Here is a 19,179-nt window from a genome sequence, read left to right on the forward strand (position 1 = left end):
TGATTCAAATAATTACAGAACAAAATTTAACAGGAATTTCTTTGGATAAGTTGAGAACAAGAACAAACCTAACTACAACCATCACACAAATTAAGTGAGATATGTTTTTTGTTCTCCTTATGCAATAAAAAGGCTTTCCATATAAAACAGTACTACTGACTCTTTAAAACAAGTAAAAATATGAAAACTGAACATGGTTTTTCCGTGAATGTTTCTTTCCTACCATGGAGAAAACTGCATATTCTTGTGGTTTTCTTATCTGATACTTTCACAATAGAATTGTTGCACAGATCTTTTTAATTTGGCTGATCTGTTCTTTTATTCGTTGCTGAATATTATCTTTATAGCATATTCCCATCCTGATTTTATAAAGTTTATAAACACTTCAGATTTACAGCAGAAAAAGGCCATGCAATATTAAAAAAAACCTACCAGCTAATATAACAGTTGGGAGTTTGAGTTCATTGCAACAAACAGTATCAACTAGGCTTTTAAAATTTAAGGAAGGAAAGTCAATAGCTAATGTTACAGCCAAATCACGTATTTTTCTTGCTGCTGATATTCAGAGCACTGGGGTACAAGAAACCAGGAACTACAATACCATATTTAAGATATATTTTCTGTATCATTATGTACAATTTTCTTTTAAAGCAGTTATACCCTGCTTTTCAACCAGAAAGACTTCCAAAGTGGTATACAAGTCTTTTATGTATTGTACGAAGTTCTTACTAGAACACTTCTAACATTTATTTTATTATTTTAGCTATTTGACACAGTGTTCTTTAAAAAAAAAACCTCTTACAATAAATAACTGTTTTTTAAAACATTAAAAGATGTATTTCTTGCCTTTTTGAATCAGGGACACACTGTGAAGAGCTGATGATACATTTCAAATCAGCTGTAGCAGATTAAACCAGAATATAAGCAACTGTAATACATAAAGTCTATGTCACAACTAAGTATTTATCACCAAATTCTCCTGATCCAAATCCTCAGAATCAGTTTATTAGTTAAAAGTGCCAGCAATTCAAGCATCTTCTAGGTTCCTTTTTCTTATCCCATTTTTTTAAAAAAATGTGGATATTTGCATAAGAGATGAGGGAGAAATAACATGAAAAATGCCTGTTTGGTTGCCTTAGTGATACACATGGCTTATCAGCATGGTTGCACTTGAACATATTATATCCCAAAAGATATTACACAATTTACATGATGATCAGGAAGAATCTATAAATAATGTACAGGAAAAATTAGCTAAAGAGCCCAAAGTCATGGCTTTACTGGTGCTGCATTGCAACTTAAAAGATTTTTTTCTACCTTTCAAATATGACAAGTAACTTGCTGAAATCCTTGATGGTCCAGGAGATTTTCTGAGATGTAAATCCCAATCTCTTTTCGCCAAATCATTTCTCTCTTGTAGCTGGTAAAACTATGCAATGAAACCCTTAAAACAACAAGGGTCAGCATTTCATCCCTTCTTACTCATTGAATGGGATAACCACCATACTAAACTAGATTCTAGATCTGACCCATTTGTTAAATCAGATCAAACTTACCATGCTTGATTTCCTAAAGTCAAAATGCACATCCCCACTTATTGCTTTGGAGGTCAAGAGAAAAGCCAGAGACCTGTAATAATTTCAGGACTGGATTTTAACACTGTCATTCACATTAAAGACCCTTCCTTTCCAGCTCTTCCAGTACAGCTTGGATTCTATGAACTGCCTCTTTCCTTGCCTGGCGCACATTGTCCTGACCACCTGTATCTACCGAGTCCAGTTCCAACAACTTCTTGGTCAGCATTTCTTCCAGCAACCAGTAGTCCTTATCTGTCTTTTTACCTACAAATTCATCCACTTCTTCTTCCAACAGTTCAATTCCCTCCATAACTTGTGCGATCTTCTGTATTCCAGGCAGCACATTAGTTGGAGGCTGTATGTTTATTTTAGAAGCTGATCCACTGTTAATCACAGATGGTTTCTTATGCACATTATCATACAGCTGGGGCTGTGCACTATACTGCACTTTGGGGTTGGAAGCAGATGGCTTAACATCAAGCTGTGTTGGATTGTAGTCATTCGTTGTCCCAGAAGGCAAATTATTGGCTTCAGGAAGATAACCATGTTGGTTAATTCCTTGATCCATTTGGCTAAAAGAGTCCTAAAGCAGAAAAAAAGCAATTTGAACAACTCTTATCAATTCCATTTCCCCCCATCCTGTCTCGAAAATGCTGTGAAAGCAGATCCCTAGATGGCCAATATTGCCAGCGTGTTTCTCTGCATATTTGTAAGATCTGCATGCTCAAGATGCCAGTGCAAAAAGGTTCTAGTACTGAAGGCCACTATGGATAGGACCTGACTTTTGAACCTGTCAGAATGACATCACAATGTGCCATGATCCAATAGCCTAAAACCTAGGTGATCTTCTCATGGGTTCTATAACACAGTAAGCAAAAACAAGAATGTAAGAGCTCACTAGACTAAGTACTTCCTTCCTCACGTACATATGTGTAAACTCAACAGCTACTACACTGAAGACTTGTAAGTTTCAAAATGAGCATCTCCAATTACTTTTCCTATTAGGTTTCTTTTTAAAACTTTATTTTATTGTTACCAATTTCTGCAATATCAAAACATTTCAACTACGATCGAACAAGATTTCTCCAGTATTCTACCCAAATGCTCTTGGCAAAATGTTTCTATATCAATACATTGAATATTAATCACCTTGCTTTTTTAAATAGCTATTTCCCTCTGCAATTCTGCATCTATACAAATCTCCTCTAGATGTACTATAATAGCAATAGCAGTTAGACTTATATACCGCTTTATAGTGCTTTACAACCCTAAGCGGTTTACAAAGTCAGCATATTGCCCCCAACAATTTGGGTCCTCATTTTACTCACTGTAAATAATAATTAATTAAATAATTAAAAAGTATAATGCTGTACTACTCCATTTTTTTAACATTTAAAGCCTGGGTCTGCAAATTTCCTATTAAATCAGACTTATTTCAGATAATACACCTAATATAAACTCATACTTTGTTTCTCAGACTGAAAGCTGATCAGGATATTTTTATTTTTAATAACTGTTACCTTAACTCTAGTCCTTTACACTCCACTTTCATTCTTTTTTATATTAATTTCCTACAGTATGTTAGTGACAGTATGTATTTGAAAAAAATTACATCACTTTCTTGTAATCAGTATTTTTGAAACTGTCTTAATTTTGAGCTTTTTTATTGCAAGTTAGTGACACTTTGACATGTTTATTTTAAATTAAATTACTAAATAATTTATTTAGAGTGATAGTGTTTCAACCAGTTTCAATTCTATGGTATTTTGAAGACACAACCCTAAATTTTCAGCATATTATTTAATATTTTGCATTAAAGAATAAGTAAGTACAGCTAAACTATGAATTAGTATTACAACATTCAGGATTTTTAAATAAAACAACTGTCCCAAAACAGGTATTTATTAAACAGCTGGTAACAAGCACCATTTTAAAATTTTGGATTTTGCTTCAAGGGAGTTAGATACTGTATCCAATGGGATTCTTCCTATGATGTAGGGCACAAATCCTAAAGCAGATGAAAATGGAGTTTCTGATCTTGAATAAATAATGCACCAACCCCTTGTGTATTTCAAAGACATACCTTAGGATTGTTATTTGGGGGGTGTAGAGTAGACGCATCACTGCTAGGCCAAGATTCTGCAACATACGGATTCCCTTGCCCCGCCGGGGGAGGGGGCCAACCATAGGGAGGCTGCATTCCATAAGTGCCAGGTGTTTGCCAAGTGGCATCTTGAAGTCCTGGTTGAGGAGGAGGTGGCCTCTGCTGTGGAATGTTAGGATTGCAATCTCCATAGGGATAGGGTGGGAGCGGAAAAGCTGGGCCCTGTAGGAAAAGGGGGATACAGAGACACTGTTTCTTTAATCATCCCAGGAAAACTCATCACTTAATTACATTTACACTTAATTACATCACATTAAGACATTTCTAGTAGCAGTATTTCCATGGTGCTAATAGAAAAACAACATTCCTGTTCATGCTTCAAAGGACTGGGCCCTTTTCTGATGGGCACATCTGATTATGATCCATCCATGCGGAGTGTAATACAGCTGAGTAAGCAATGGTTTGCCCTCCCCCATTTCCTTATTTTCATGATCAGGACACACGCCAGCACTTTAGAGTAGATGCTTCATAATACCATGTGTGATCTCCCCTTCTTTCAGTATCTGAATGCTCTTTTTCATTTACTGTTTCTATATCTGCCACTTGAAAAGAAGAAAGAAGGGCAGCAATTGAAACAGACAAAATATTATGGCCTAGAAGAGGCAAGTGCCAGGCCTCCCTTAAGCATGAAAGCTGGATGATGACATTGTGCCAGCCACTCTTTACAACCAACCCACCTTGTAGGTTTGTTGTTAGGGAGAGACTAAGAGGCAGGAAGATTAGGTATGTTTGTTGTCTTAAGATGACCAAATACACATATACGCAATGATGATTCATATTAGATATTTACTTGTAGAGGGGAGTAACCTGCTACCTGCCTCCTCACCATGGAACCTTCAGCTGGACAGTCTGGAGGAGGGTAATTCCAGTTTGATGCCAATGATGGAGTTCTATATATGCTAGAAGTGTCTGTAGAGTAAGTGGCAGGAGAGCGCTCTGAAGAATAGTATGTGTTTGACTGTGGGAGACTTGGGTATGGCGGCCCTGCCCCAGGAGCTGGATATGAAGGTCCATAGGCACCATTTGTGTAGGAAGAATCAATTCCCTGGAGGACAAAAAGAGAAGCTATTTGAAATGGCTAGCCTAGCTTAAAGACAAGAATTAATTAGGATATCAATACCTTATTCAAAGACAGTTCCAGAGTTATTTGCTTAAGCAACCTCAGTAAACAAAATGACAGCTATTAAGATTTTTTGGTTCTTGCAACTTTTAGTTATGGACAATATAGAATATTGCTTGTAAAAAAGCTAAGAAGGAAGCAAAAAGACCAGAACATATTCACGCCAACAGTCAACACCCAGATAAGCAGAGATTAACACCAGCCAAACTATCAAGCAGAGAACAATGCCCTAACCAAGAAATTATCAGGGAGAAAACCACACCCCCACATTGCCAGAAGAGACACTACTAGACATAAAAAGAGACCAAATCCCACACTCACTTGCACTGATGCTACCAGTTGGATAATTAAACGTTTGCAAGCAAACAACCAAGCTCAGAAAACACCAAGGATTTCGTAGCAAAAGAAACTGTTACATTTATTACTGCTTGCTTGGTTCTGCTAACAATAAAACAAAATGACCCAGTTGGATAAGATATTAAAATCACTGATACTTCTATATAAACTATTTGCATAAAACAAGAAGTCCTGTGAACATGGATGACAGGCTAATAAACAGTTTGAGACAGATTTTATAAACCGTCATTTAGGGCAAAATTTCAGGTGCTTAAGTTTTGTGCCCAGGTGACATCTAAATTCTTACACAAAATTTTACAGAGCAGAAAACCTCTGAAAATTTGTATGCTGCATTACTTAATTTGATCTTTTTAAGATCGTATTATATACTACCAACTCTCAAACCAGAAGCTTAATTATTCTACAAGAAGCCATGTCCAGACAAAATGCAGTATGTTATTCCTATTACTCTACCTGGCCTTGAAGCTCTGATCCAACAGGATATGGATTTGAATAGGAAGCTCTTGGAGATGAATTCCAGTAATTGGGGGCATACCCGGGATAAGGAGGCTGTTCCTATAGGAAGAACCAATACATTTAATTTCTGTAAGTGATTAGGCTCACCTAGAATATTTCTAGAATAGTATATATAGTTATCTAACTTTTGCATTCAAGCTGAATGTCAGACCATCAGTAGGAAGTTCAACAGAATGTTGCTGGAAAATCTTCTTGCCAATCCATGGCTACCAAGCTAAATTCAGCAGTCTGCTTGTAGCAACATGTGTGATTTCTGTTGTAAGAAGATCCTTGTAGCAGAGGCGCCTCTAAAAAGTAATGGCTTGACTTGATCAACTCTTGGTGACTGTGTGGGACTACTGATACAGCTTTCTTGGCTACATTATAAAAATGGTTAGCCTCTTGTTTGAGCCAACTAGTTTTTTAACTTCACAGGGTAGTTTACCATCCTTGTATTCCAGAATTCCAGCCACCCACCAGCCCCTTGGTTGGCACGCTCTCGGGCTCCGCAGGCTCTTCAGCGCAGGTGAGTTGATTGTCCAAACAGCAGAGGCAGAGATGCGGGGGAGGGGGCAGGGGATCCGGATGTGCTGCGCGGCCGCAGGAAAGCCGAGAATCTATGGGCCAGGGGTTGTGGGAGGCTTGTCTTTGCGCAGAGGCACCAGTAAGTGGAGGCAGAGCCACTCGGCTTCCCTGCAGACTGTCCAGTGCATCCAGATTCCCTGCCTCTGCTTCCGCCTGCTGCTTGCACAAGTACTCAACTCACCTGTGCTGCATGGGCTGCTGCTACCAGGTATCATTGGCCCGCACACACTTGCCACCTCCTATACTGGCCACGCCTATCCCCTTCACTAGGGCTTATTTTTGGGATAGGGTTGATATGAGGTGTGCACGTCAAAAACCAGGCTGAAGCTTATTTTCGGGGTAGGTTGTATTTTCGGGGTTGGTAATATTTTGGGGGAAATCTCTCTCTCTCTCTTTCTCTCTCTGTGTGTGTTTGTGTGTGTGTGTGTGTGTTTGTATTTTAAGTGGTGACTGGCAGACAGGCAAGGAAGTCTTGTTTTATTTATGACACATTAAGACTCATAACCACTGGCAAAAATAGGATGAGCACACTGTAGAAGACTTACAGTCTTTTCAAGGTTGTATCAGGAAATGGAAAGAGGAGCTTCCTTTTTCATAATGCAATTTATATTTATATGAACACACAGCTATGACTAATAACAAATCTAAATTTTATCTGCAAAAATCAAATCCTGGGAGGCAGGTGAGTGAGAGGATCAGAGAGCAGGTGAATGAAGTACTCTGCGCTACAATACATCTAGTATTACATTTCTGAAATGCTTTACAACACCTTAAAGCTTAGCTCATTTGTTGGGTGATCTTTACCATACACAAAGAATTGGAAACTCTTGTGGTGTTAGGTAAAAATGGCTACATATTACATTCATGGAAGGATATTATAATATCTGATAGGAATGATCTGGAAATAGTGGATATATAGTAATGGTTTCTTCCAAGCAATGACTAGAAAATCTGTAATCTTCAAATGGTAAGAGCTATAAATAAGGATCAGAATAACCAATATGTATCCCAACAATACCTAAACACAAACTTAAAATGTTTAGGCACACCCCAGAGTACAATAATCTAAAATTTATTTAAGATTCAAATAACTCACTCATACTATATCTTTAATTTTACTTCAATTATATAACAGCGAGTCCGACAGTAACACTAAATCCTCTAAAAAAATCCTAGTGGCATCTGAAAGACCAACCAAATTACCGCTGCATAAACTCTTGTGGATGTCCATTTACTCTTATAGATTTTGAGACTGAGCTGTATTTTTTAGAAATGGAAAAGTTAAGGTGCTGCACGGAATATCAAGAATTATAAGTAGATACAGATAGAAAGATCATAAAAATACCATCCTCCATTTCTCAAGGAAAATAGTCTCAGCTACTATCCATTTTTCTTTAACCAATACAATTTATGAGACTCCTTAATGAATTGCTTAAACTTAGATATTTTGCACTGGTAATTTTAACCATCAGTAGTAAAATATCAGAGTCTTTCAGGACCTATTTCACTGATTGAGCTATTAATTTAAGTGGTATCAAAACACAATTTGAAATAATTGTTTTTACATTTTTAATATCTGCTGATATTTGTGATGCACTAAAATAACATTGGTAAGCCTATGTATGTTTAATTTAATAATCATCTGGGCAACACCTTTTCTTTTACACTTACAGACTATTTACTGAATGGCTGCCAGGACTGACTAACAAAAAGCAAGCTTTATCTTAAATCTCTCTTCAGCAAACGAACTAATTAAAAAATTTTTCCTGATACTCTTATAAAGAAATCTATTCTATTATTCACAACCTATCAAACTGTCCAAGAATTTATAGAATGCAAATATAGTTTGTCATCTGTCCTCAATGTGATTTAACTGGAGGCATACATATTTAATTTCTTAAAATTCCAAAAACTACAATATTTTCCCAGAACAGGAAGTTAATAATTAGTGAGTTAAAACATTAGTGAGCTTTAAAACACATTAGTTATTTCTATTCCAACATTAAAATAAGGTGTCTAGAATTATAGTAATAACACTGTATTGCTCTACTTACATTCACTAGTTTCACTAACTAATGCTTAAGGCTATCTCATCTCTACTTGTCTAAATGTTGTAAGCATTGCCTCCTCTCAGCAATGCCAAATGTTTGTACTAAAACTAATCACCCAAGAAATAAGAAGGAATTCAGATCATAACCACTGCTTGTTAAGAATTTTCTAAGTGTTAAAGTGTATTATTAGACAATTGTTCACAGTTTAAATTTAGGATTTCTTTGCTCTTCATTCAGAATCTTTATAACTTTTGTAAATCCTTTATTGTTACAATCTCAATTTTTAAGATGTGAAAAAAACTAGGGTACAATAAACTAAAAACAGGTGCTTCAAAACAGCATCTTCTACACAATACTACCACAATTCCACTATGAACTACTTAAAAAAAAACTCTATTTGAATCTGCTTCAACATTTTGATGACTATGAATCAAGTTCCAAAACAGAAAGCAACTACCTTAAAAAGCAGCTAAGAGCCAGCTAATCCCACCCAGGCTTTGAAAATAAGCTGTATTTGCCAGGTAATATAATGATCAATGAAAGAACCTTCTAGGAATACAAAACAAAACATTTTAAGACATTTAAACAATTTCCTAGAACCTACCTTCATGACACAGAATTGTTAAGAGAGCCTGCAGCTGTACACAGCCCCAAAAGAAAAGATCAAACAAAACAGACTTGCTTTATGTTTTCCCCAGATTTATGCAGTAGTCCCTCCCTTCCATGTTATGTTAGCCAGCAAGTCTTTTTCCAATATAGGAAAAAGCACTCACCAAGAACATTTCCTGAGTCTCTGGGCTCCTTTTCGAGAATTAAAGTCTATACGATTTTCCTGGGGAGAGACAAGGATGAAAAATTCTAGATAGGAACAAGAAGAGGATTTTTCATACAGGTCTTACCATTTTTTTCAACTTCTAATCAATCCAAGGCTCCCCCCTCCCCTCTTTTTCTGACTTAGCCGAACCAAGGGAAGGTTTTTGTTATGGCTCAGCTCCGGCAAGCGTGCACTTGAAGGAATGCATCAGACTAGAGTCAGCTAAGCAATCATTAAAACAAATGAGAAGGGAAGGAATAACGAGGGGACAAAACAGAACCGGCTTCGTTTCACTTCCTTCTCAGAGTAGACGCAACAAGACTGGACAGAGCACGTGGCAGCACTTCGGGGGAGGGGGAAGAGCAAAGGAGACGCAGACGGTGGCCTGGGGCGGTCAATTACGTCATATAGCGTTAATAAATGAGAGAGAAAATAGGGTATGGACTGGGCCGTTACCTGGGAGCCGCCCTGAACCGCGCTCTGCCCGCTGCTGCGGTGCTGGGCACACCTAAATGGTGCCATGCCCCACAACGGTGGGGGAGGCTCCGGTTCAGGCCGAACTCGTTCCACTTCTGTTCCGCGTAACCTCTTTAACGTCGCCGCCATTACGGACTCTCAATTAGTATTTATTTTCCCCCCCTTGTAAAGCAGTGCGCCTGTTCACCAAGCGACCAATCACAACGATCAACACACCTCTTCGCCTTCGATTGGCTATTTGCGATATTCCCGGATGTGGGGAAAGCGGTAGGGTTTTGCTAAAGAAACAAACGCTGCTGCTGACGTCAATAAGTGGGGACCACTCTCCAACGTCACTGGGAATGTTATCCAATCAGCTAGTCTGAGTTAGAAGAAACTTTCAATTAACTCTTAAAGCGCCGGGGGAAAAAAAGAGGAATTCGGATTTTGTTTAGAGCCAAGATGAGAAATTCCCCTCCCCCCTTTTGTCATTTGTTATTTATTTTACATAGCAGGATTTACCTTCAAACTTTATTTCGGAAGAGGAATATTGTCATGGGTTGAGCATGGTTTATCCCACAAATAACAAATTTGGAGGGCCAATGGAGAGTCCCCATCAAAACAAGATTGGGGACAAAACAGAAATTAAATAATATTGTATAGGTACTTGAAAGAGAATTTTGAACGGGGATTTTATGCCCAGGAATATTTTTATATTATTTTCTTTTAAATAGTTTTAAAATATAGATTGTCTCTACTGTACATGTACTGTACATGTTAAGGACATTCAGCAGGCTTTCAATTAACCGAGTTTGCAGTAGTATTTGAAGCCATTTTAACCGTTACATATATATCTGCGGGAGAGCAGGTTAGGAAAGCTACATCCAGTCAAGGCTTTCTTAGGCTGAACACAATAGGACAAATGGCATACAAATTTTGCCTTCTATTTTATCCTTAAAATGAGTAGCATACAAATACTGTACATATCTTTACATCAATGGTAGACCAGTGTAAATAAAAATCACAATAATAAAATAGCAATAATAAAATCTATGCGATACAAATAATACCTAAAATTTAGGGTTATAAGAATGTAATATGAAACACTATTTTAAATAAGAATTCTTAGTTTTTGTAATACTGTTGAAAAAGTAAGAATATAAAACAATAGAATAGAGCCAGTTTGATGCAGTGGTTAAATTCAGCTCCCACCCAAAGCCAGCTAGATGACCTAGGGCCAGTCGTTCTCTTAGCCCTAAGGAAGTAGAAAATGGCAAACTCCTTGAGAAAACCATGCCGAGAAAACTGTAGGGACTAGTTCAGGCACCATTTGGAGTAGAATAATATAAGAGCAAAAGGATAAAATGAATGTGCAATTATAACCCAAGGTCACCCAGTGATCTTCAGGCTGAGTTAGGATCCTGCAAGCTTGCATATACATCAATTTTAGAACTGGGATCATAGCATCCTAAATGATGATTTATTGAATAAAACACATTAGGTGAACTCTCACGTCCTACAGACCAGAGTATAGCAGGCTTTCCACAGCAAACCAGGTTTTCACGTAGTTTACTGACCCCGCTGAAGCCCAAATCCCGAGGGGGGGGGTAGGAGCTCCTGACCGGCGGGCGCAGCCGAGATCCCTTTCCGATCCCGTCTTTGATTGCGCTCCAGCCAGCCGGGCGCGGCCGCTTCCGACCCCTCCGCCCTTCCCTGTCCGCCTATTTAAGGGTCGAGGCCGGCGCTGCCAGACTCACTCCTGGGAACTCCCATGCGCACCAATTCGCCGCCGGGCACGGGTCCCCCTTTGTCTCCCCGCCCCGCCGGAGCTTGTGCTTCCGGACCGGGCGGGGAGAGGGCAAGAGCAGGTTCCGCTTCTCCCAGGGCCGATGCAGGCGGCGGAGCTTCCGCTGCGTCCGGGGAAAAAATGAATTATATGCCGGGCACGGCTAGCCTCATCCAAGATATCGACAGTGAGTTGCTTGCCGGGCGCCCCGCCTCAGCACGGCGTCCCTTGGCGCCTGGCGGGTGGCTCCTTGCAAAACCAGCCGGTCTTTCTCCTTTTCTCGGGTTTTGAACCAGCTTTCTTTCCACTTCTCTCCTCTAGATAAAGCCTTTGCTTTAGGAAATGGCACTGCACTAATTTAAGCTCCGCTGCCCTACAACCTGGCTGGCATGCACGCATGCATGCATGGCGGCAGCAGGCAGGGGTAGGGCCATGAATGCGAAGGGGGTAAAAAAGGGGAGAGACCCCCCTTCCCAAAAAGAGAGGCATGGAGCGCTGCGTTGTGGCTGATTTCGGTTTGAAGGATTTGCGGCTGGCGAGCGTTCCGTATAGTAGCAGGGACACCTCTCTCTGTTTTGGAGGGTGTGTGGCGGATACCTTGGCACTATCTTCCTGCTTTTTCTTCTCTTTTCTGCCTTGAAAGTGGCTTGTAAAGGCTTTAACTTGACTTGCGGTGGGCTTTGGTCAAGTTAATTGAAATCATTGTTAATGGGATAAGCTACAGTTGGGGAGTTTTGCACAATACCCTAAGTTGTAACCCATAGTTTCAAAGCCACTGGTGAATTTTTACAAAAGTTGGGAGGGTTGAAGCCTAAGTTTGTTTCCTACCTACCAGAGACATTGAAACATAAGTCAACCATGTTTTACACTAGCAATGTTTTCATGATAGTTTCCTTCAGTGATACGTTTGTGAATGGCTTTTAAAGGCAAACATCCTTCCAATGCTGGTCAAAAGATAACCCCATTTTAGATATATTCTTACATAATCACCTGAACCACAAAATAGCTGGTTATATTTTTAGACTAGCATGTTGCATATGTGCAGTCCATATGGTATGTTTATGCTGCACTGTGCAAAAGAACTCCTGAACACTGAGCTGAGTAAACCATAGTTTATGGTGTGTTATAAGCATAAAATGTGGCAGACTGTTAATACTGTAAAATCCAACATTTTAAAAATGGTGTGAACTAAGTTTTCAGTTAAGTTAGAACGAATGAGGAAGAAAAAGCAAATTCAAGCAATGAAAATCAAATCCAAATAGGTTAATTGGATTCCTGCACCTCTCTGCTTGTACAGTGAATCTGATCATTCTTTATAATCCCAAATAGCAAACCTAAGCGACAAGCATTTTTATAGAAAACAACACAGTAAATATATTTTGCAAAACTCCAAGGCTCATAGATTTTCAGAACTAGAAAAGCAAATTAATGAGATTTTCCTCTCTTTTTTCCCTCTCCAGAGAAACACTTGGTCCTCCTTAGAGATGGCAGAACACTGATTGGATATTTACGCAGCATTGATCAGTTTGGTATGGCAAACCATTCTCTTTTCATTTATGTACCTTTTGATGGTCCTTCACTCAGCTAATATTTTGCCAAAGCCAGTTCAAAGAAAAAAAAAGATTGAGGAAAGAACAGGGAGGAAAAGAAAAAAAAAGGTGACATTTTATTTTGAATGTACTTAATAGCACTTATTGCTGACAGAGTATAACTATATAGAATCTGTTTGGTGTAATGTGAAGACATCAGGAGACTGTGAATTTTAGTCCTGCCTTAGACGCAAAGCCAGTTGGGGTTTCTCTTAGCCCCAAGAAGGAGGCATTGGCAAACTACATGCAAAAATTTTGCTAAGAAAACTGCAAGGATTTGTCAATGGCATCAATGGAGACCTGGCATCAAAACTGATTCAAAGAAGAAAATGTCAAAGACATTCCTGGATTAAAATCAAAATAAATGATTGGGTTCTTAGGGTACCTTCAAAATAAGTTTTCCAGCAAATAATTTTTTATTCTGCCTTTGCTGCAGGAATTCAAAGCAGTGTACATGGAATTCATTCCTCTTTTTTTTTTTTTTTTTTTGCTCCACAATAACCCTGTGGAATTTTGTTTCATGGCCTCTGGGGAAAAGCTAGGGTTCAGAAATCATCCCAGGTTCTCCCAAGCTTAGTTTTCATGCAGTATTATTGTTCTAAAGTCTAAACCATCAGATGACCAGAAAGATTGGTCAGAAATCTGAGTATTTAACATCAATTAATAAAGCACTGGATTAGTGTGAGATGGGGGAAGAGAACTGCATTCCAATACCCTTTTTTTGACTAATGTGTGTGAACATCCCCAAAAATCATATCACTGGAATGCAGCAGCAAATAAAAACTTATTTTCAAAAGCAGGAGTGACTTTTGAGAGGCAATCTTCTCCCCTTTAAAATCTGTACCCGGCCTGACTTTATGCTACTGAAATTCAGCTGCTTTGCTATGGAATTTGATTTTTAGCTGTTAGCTGTTAATTCAGGCTTTTACGTACATGTATACATAAAAGTCCAGCTTGCTGCTGAATTCTGCTGTACCGCTAGAGGGTAGCAAATGCTACAGAAGATCAAGACTTAGGCATGCTTCTAATTGGGTTTAGAGAGCTTCACTTGGTCAATCTGATTGTAAGAATTATAAAAGTAGTAGTTTCTGTTCTTAGATTAGAAGTGCATTGCTATGGGATTGTTTATCAAGCTTGTTTTTCTTCGTGCAGATGGGAAACATCTGTAAAAAGAAAAATAGGCTCAGAATATCAAGAATTCAACAATTCAGCTCTGAGCGACATATAATCCCCAGTATTGTATACTACTATTTTAGAGCTTAGGCTAGTTCTGGTATACTAAGAATTGAACAAAAATAACAAGAGCCAGGATTGACCCAACTCTCAGATTTAATTTAGAAGTCTGTATTCTTTGGTAGAGGCCCAATAGGTCGTCCTCCTTTTTCTCTATTTTTATTTTTTGTTTTCTGTGCTGGAGAAAGTTGGAAAGAAGTTTATATAAAGAGGCATGGGACTCTTTATTTGTACGTCTTTAAGCAGTATAATTGTCTAACAACTGAATAGAATGGAACAAAATTGGGTGCAGGATGAGAAACTGCTAAAAGAAATACTGAGTTTGAAAATGGATTAGAAAAAAGGGGACTGCAGAAGAAAAAGACTTCCTGTGTGTCTCTGTGATATTGGTCAACGGTTGAAATGTTTGCTATTGGACCATTCTAAGCTGCTATGGGCATAGGATTTAAGGCTCTTCCTGTGTTTACCTATGTAAGCATCCCCACAAATGGAGAGCAAAACCCACAGAGATGCAACATATATTTGTTTACATTTACAGAATAAAATGTTGACACTGTACTTCTACAGACATTATCAGCAAAGGACTTGGAAAAGAATTTCAGAAACCATGTTCTGTAGGGCTTCCCTAACTTATTCTTTAATTTATAGTGGTTTGTAATCTTGGTGGGGTTGACCAGAGGAACAGAACTGAAATAGTATCTTGTGCCTATTTTCTGGAATGAAAATAAGTAGTGGTGTTCATATATTTCTGTGGCCTGATGTTAATATTTGCTATATGGTCATGGAGCAGAAGTCTTGAAAGGTTCTCCAGATGTGGGATTATTAAATAATGCTTGTCTGCAAATAATCAAATCCCACTAGTGGTTGGGTAGGCATACCATTATTGTTGCATTTGACCACATCCTTACAAGTAAACCTACAAATAATTGCAAGTGAGCCTGTACTGACGTTGCGGTTTTGATTTAATGCTGAAAAATGTTTTGGGATAAGCACACATGGTACATCTATTGGAATCTCCTTATAGAATCTGCAGGTTTTGTTTTGCTGGGCTTACACAGTAGTTGTGCAAACCCAGGAAAATCACACCAGTTAAGGAACACTGACATGTATATTTCAAGTACCTTGTTTCATCTTTCACTGTCTTCATAGGTCAAATCAGGGTGGATTTGATTTAAATCAAGTCGATTTAAATCATAATTTTTAAAGAGCAACTGTCATCTCTGTCCCACGGCAGCTCCTCCTCTGACCTGCTGTTGACTCACTGACAGTCCCAATATTGCAGAGTATACAGCTTCATGCTACATAACTAAGCTCCATTTCATGCTGAATAAACTAAATTATTAATGTATCTTAAATAGAAAACTATCTTTAGATAGATTTTTAACTCCAAAAGTATTTTATTAAGATAAATTTAATAAAAATTTAAAAATCCAATTTAAATTTTAAAAATCAATTTTTTTAATCAATTTTTGTCCACCCTGGCTCAAATGCATTTTTTAATGGCAATATATTGTATGAGCCCAGAGAAAGATACAACTGCTTAACTGCCAACAGATGTGGATGCATCTCAGTTCCACTTTGCAAAATCTTTTTGGCTTCAGATCCAATATGTACAATATAATTTTTTTTCCTGAACAATGCCTAGCATTCTGCAATTTCATGCTGGCCATATAGGGCAGCAAGCCCCCGACCTACATCCAACCTGGAAGCTGATGGTGCCGATTTGTTTGTAGGTTAGTCCCTTTTGGGCTGAAAGAATGGGAAACATTGTTCTGTTATCAGCATGTTTATTTACACATATGGAAATCCTGCACATCTTTGGCTAGCAGATGAATTAGACGGTAAATTTGTGTTAGATGCCAGATAGAGTTTGGATTTGCATACCTCTGTACAGAATAGACTTCCTGTTGGAAAAAATGAGGGATGTCAACTATGATTTTGATTTTGCTATGCATATGAAATTCTGAAGAAAGGCAACTTACTCAGTGAGAAAAGCATAGAAAAATAGACAGTTGGGATCTGCAACTGAAACAATCACTAAGTGAAACTATGCTGATCTTCCTTCAGCTGTCCTTTCCTTTACAGACCCGAAAAGGTCATTAATGCAGAGGCTGGTTGTAAAGTTACTTTTGCATCTTAAACACAAACAGTTGCTAAACGAGGCAGTAACTAAGCAAGGACTACCTATGGTATATGCTTTCTGATTGTACAGCTCTCCAAATGAACCATTATTTGCTAAGACCTTATTTGTAAATGGCCACATTTACTTTCATGATCCTATAAGCTCCTGATTACCAAGCTGAGAAGCTTTTGTAAATGGCTTGTTAACACCTTTAAAAAATGATGGATTGTTCTCAGATCACCAAAATTGAATGCTGGAGGTGTGTACTCTTGGATTCACATGAAAATTTAATTCTGACTTAACATGGAATGTCACTCCAAGCTATTTTGTTTATGACTTATTGTATGAACTGTGGATTATTTAACAAACGGTAGTCAAGGGAACTCTGATTTCAAGCAATGTGCAAACAGACACTAGTCTTTCCTGACTTTCATTTCAGTACCCTAGAATGCAAGTACAACATTTCCTGTCTACAACTGTTTACCAGAAAGTTAGGGGTCATTTTTTGCCTTGTTGCTGGAGAGCTGAAAGCTTGAGATGGTCCTTTCTGCCTGTGTTCTCCTACTGTTTGTGTTAACATTGGAAGTGTTGAATAGGAATATTAGAGAAGATAAAGAAATAAAAGGAATGAAAATCCAAAAGGAAGAGTATAAATTACAAGCTTTTGCAGATGACCTGGTATATTAGAAGACCCATTGGAAACAGCACCTAAATTAATAGAAAAAATAGAAGAATATGGAAAAGTAGCAGGTTTGAAAATAAACAAAGATAAAACAAAGATACTAACAAAGAATATGTTAGTAAGACAAAAGAAAGAGTTGGAAGAAGTTTTAGAAATACAGGTCACAAAAAAAAACTTGAGTAATGCAATGTAAGTTTGAGAGGTCTTTGGTGCTCTCTGAGCTTGGCTGTTTTTTTGTTAAACACTGATGATGTTATCTAGTTGGGATAATGAAATGTTTACAAGAAAACAACCAAGCTCAGAGAGCAAAAAGCCCCCCTAATTTCAACCCTGAGCTACAAATATTCTCTATTGGGAATATAATATAAGCTACATATATGACAATAGTGTGTTTTTTAGGGACATACCAAAAGAAAATGAAACACCATCATGTTTGTAAAACTATAAAGGACATCTAAAGAGTGTAAACTATCTCATTGAGTTGTTGGATGAATAAAATAAGGTGAAGATTCACTTCTTACCTGTTGGAAGAAAAACAGAGGTCTCATAAGTGCTAAATAGAAACAATGCTTCCAAAGCCAGACAACAAAGAGGAAATATTTGCTAATTAGTATTATTTGCTTACCTCTTTGGAACGCATTGCACAGAAATGCAAAGGTGGAAGATTGCAGACTTTTCCTTTACAAGCAGCCACACATTTCATCACTCTTTCCATCTTTGTTTCTTTCTTTCCTTCTCCCTGAACTTTCAGCAAATCTGGTTTTGCACCAAACAGTGGAGCGCATTCATGTGGGCAAAAAGTATGGTGACATCCCTCGTGGCATCTTCGTAGTCAGAGGCGAGAATGTTGTGCTCCTGGGAGAAATTGTAAGTCAGCAACTTGTTTTTCTTTATTCAAAGAATCACAGGCCTTGGAGCGGAATTCTGGGAGTTGAAATTCTTACAGCTTAAAGTTGCTATGGTTGAGAAACATTGCTACAACTTAATTGATATTAGCTGACCTAAATTGGGATTAAAAGCACTTGTAGCTTGATCTGTCTGGAGATCATAAGGTTGCAGAAAAAAATAGATTTTTTAGGAGTTTTTTATTCTTTAGAAAGGTAAAGGTTTCCCTGTCCAGTTGTGTTTGAATCTAGGGCATGGTGCTCACCTCTGTTTCTTGGCTGTGGATCCAGCCAAAATGAAGACATTTTCAGTGGCCGTGTGTCCAACATGGCTAAATGCCAAAGGCGCACAGAATACTGAAATGATACCTATTTATCTACTTGAATGTTCATGCTTTCAAACTGCTAGGTGGGCAGGAGCTGAGGCAAGGATGGGAGCTCACCCTGTTGCACAGAGCTTGGGCCTCAAACTTGGGCTGTCAGCTCTCCAGCTGACAAGCTCAGCATCTTTAACCGTTGAGTCATCCCTCCACCCATTTTATTTTTATTATTTATTGTATGATAAATTGTATCTTTCAGTGATTTTTTTAAAATTGAGAATTGTTTGATAATGTAGTGTAGAACAGAGGCACTGAACATACCTGTACAAATTCACAGCATATGTGTTTTGTGTCTCAGAGGGAAGAAACAGCAATTTCTTCCCAGTTTCAAGCCCTGAAATATTGACTCTTTTTCTACTGCAGGACCTGGAAAAGGAAAGTGATACCCCTTTGCAGCAAGTCTCGATAGAGGAAATCTTGGAAGTTCAACGGGTAGAGCAGCAAACGAAGCAAGAATCAGACAAGTTAAAAATGCAAGCGCTGAAGGAGCGAGGCCTGTCCGTTCCAAGGGCTGATACATTAGACGAATACTAAGTATTTACCTGAACTGTCTCCCAAAGATTGAGGAGACTGTGTACTGAAGTGCCCAAGAAATGGACAACTATTTTTTTTATTATTATTTCAGATTCCTTCCCCAGTCCAGAAAACGGTTGGATCACCATGATGTAAACCGTAGTTCTTCCCATTTCACGAAAAATCATTTTTGAAGATTAAATATAATCCAGCATGATGAAGCAGCTGTAAAAGAGAAGGCTGGTTTAGGACATTTTGTTTATAATTTTTTTAAATACAGGAATGATTTCTGGAAGAAGTGGGGAAATAACACCCTATAGCCTGTAAATAAAAGGTGATTCTAAGCACTGCTGTAAGCCAAGGTGAAAGCA

The 19,179-nt window shown here is 38.2% G+C and overlaps 2 protein-coding genes across 7 annotated transcripts; one reads left to right on the forward strand and one right to left on the reverse strand.

Moving 5' to 3' along the window:
- Positions 1-602: 602 nt before the first annotated feature.
- BAG4 (BAG cochaperone 4) lies at positions 603-11,446 on the reverse strand. 6 transcript variants are annotated; one of them, XM_087969969.1, is made up of 6 exons: positions 11,377-11,446; positions 9,123-9,181; positions 5,672-5,773; positions 4,532-4,786; positions 3,661-3,903; positions 603-2,160 (listed from the first exon to the last, which is right to left on the reverse strand). In XM_087969969.1, exons 2-6 carry the CDS (start codon positions 9,129-9,131, stop codon positions 1,672-1,674), a joined length of 1,098 nt encoding a protein of 365 aa, XP_087826095.1. In that variant the 5' UTR covers positions 9,132-9,181; positions 11,377-11,446; the 3' UTR covers positions 603-1,671. The 6 variants fall into 6 exon arrangements, with proteins under 6 accessions (XP_087826095.1, XP_087826094.1, XP_087826096.1 ...); XM_087969968.1 differs by lacking the exon at positions 11,377-11,446 and adding an exon at positions 9,620-9,821; XM_087969970.1 differs by lacking the exon at positions 11,377-11,446 and adding an exon at positions 9,620-9,807 and having other exon boundaries at positions 8,954-9,181.
- Positions 11,220-19,179, forward strand: LSM1 (LSM1 homolog, mRNA degradation associated). Its single transcript, XM_026671336.2, has 4 exons — positions 11,220-11,592; positions 12,866-12,934; positions 17,783-17,898; positions 18,659-19,179. The coding sequence occupies exons 1-4, from the start codon at positions 11,391-11,393 to the stop codon at positions 18,827-18,829; spliced, it is 558 nt and encodes a 185-aa protein (XP_026527121.2). The 5' UTR covers positions 11,220-11,390; the 3' UTR covers positions 18,830-19,179.

The sequence above is a fragment of the Notechis scutatus genome, chromosome 7, assembly GCF_049901735.1.
Source record: "Notechis scutatus isolate UNSWTSFEM ecotype Mainland chromosome 7, rNotScu1.2, whole genome shotgun sequence".
NCBI classification, from domain to species: Eukaryota; Metazoa; Chordata; class Lepidosauria; order Squamata; family Elapidae; genus Notechis; species Notechis scutatus.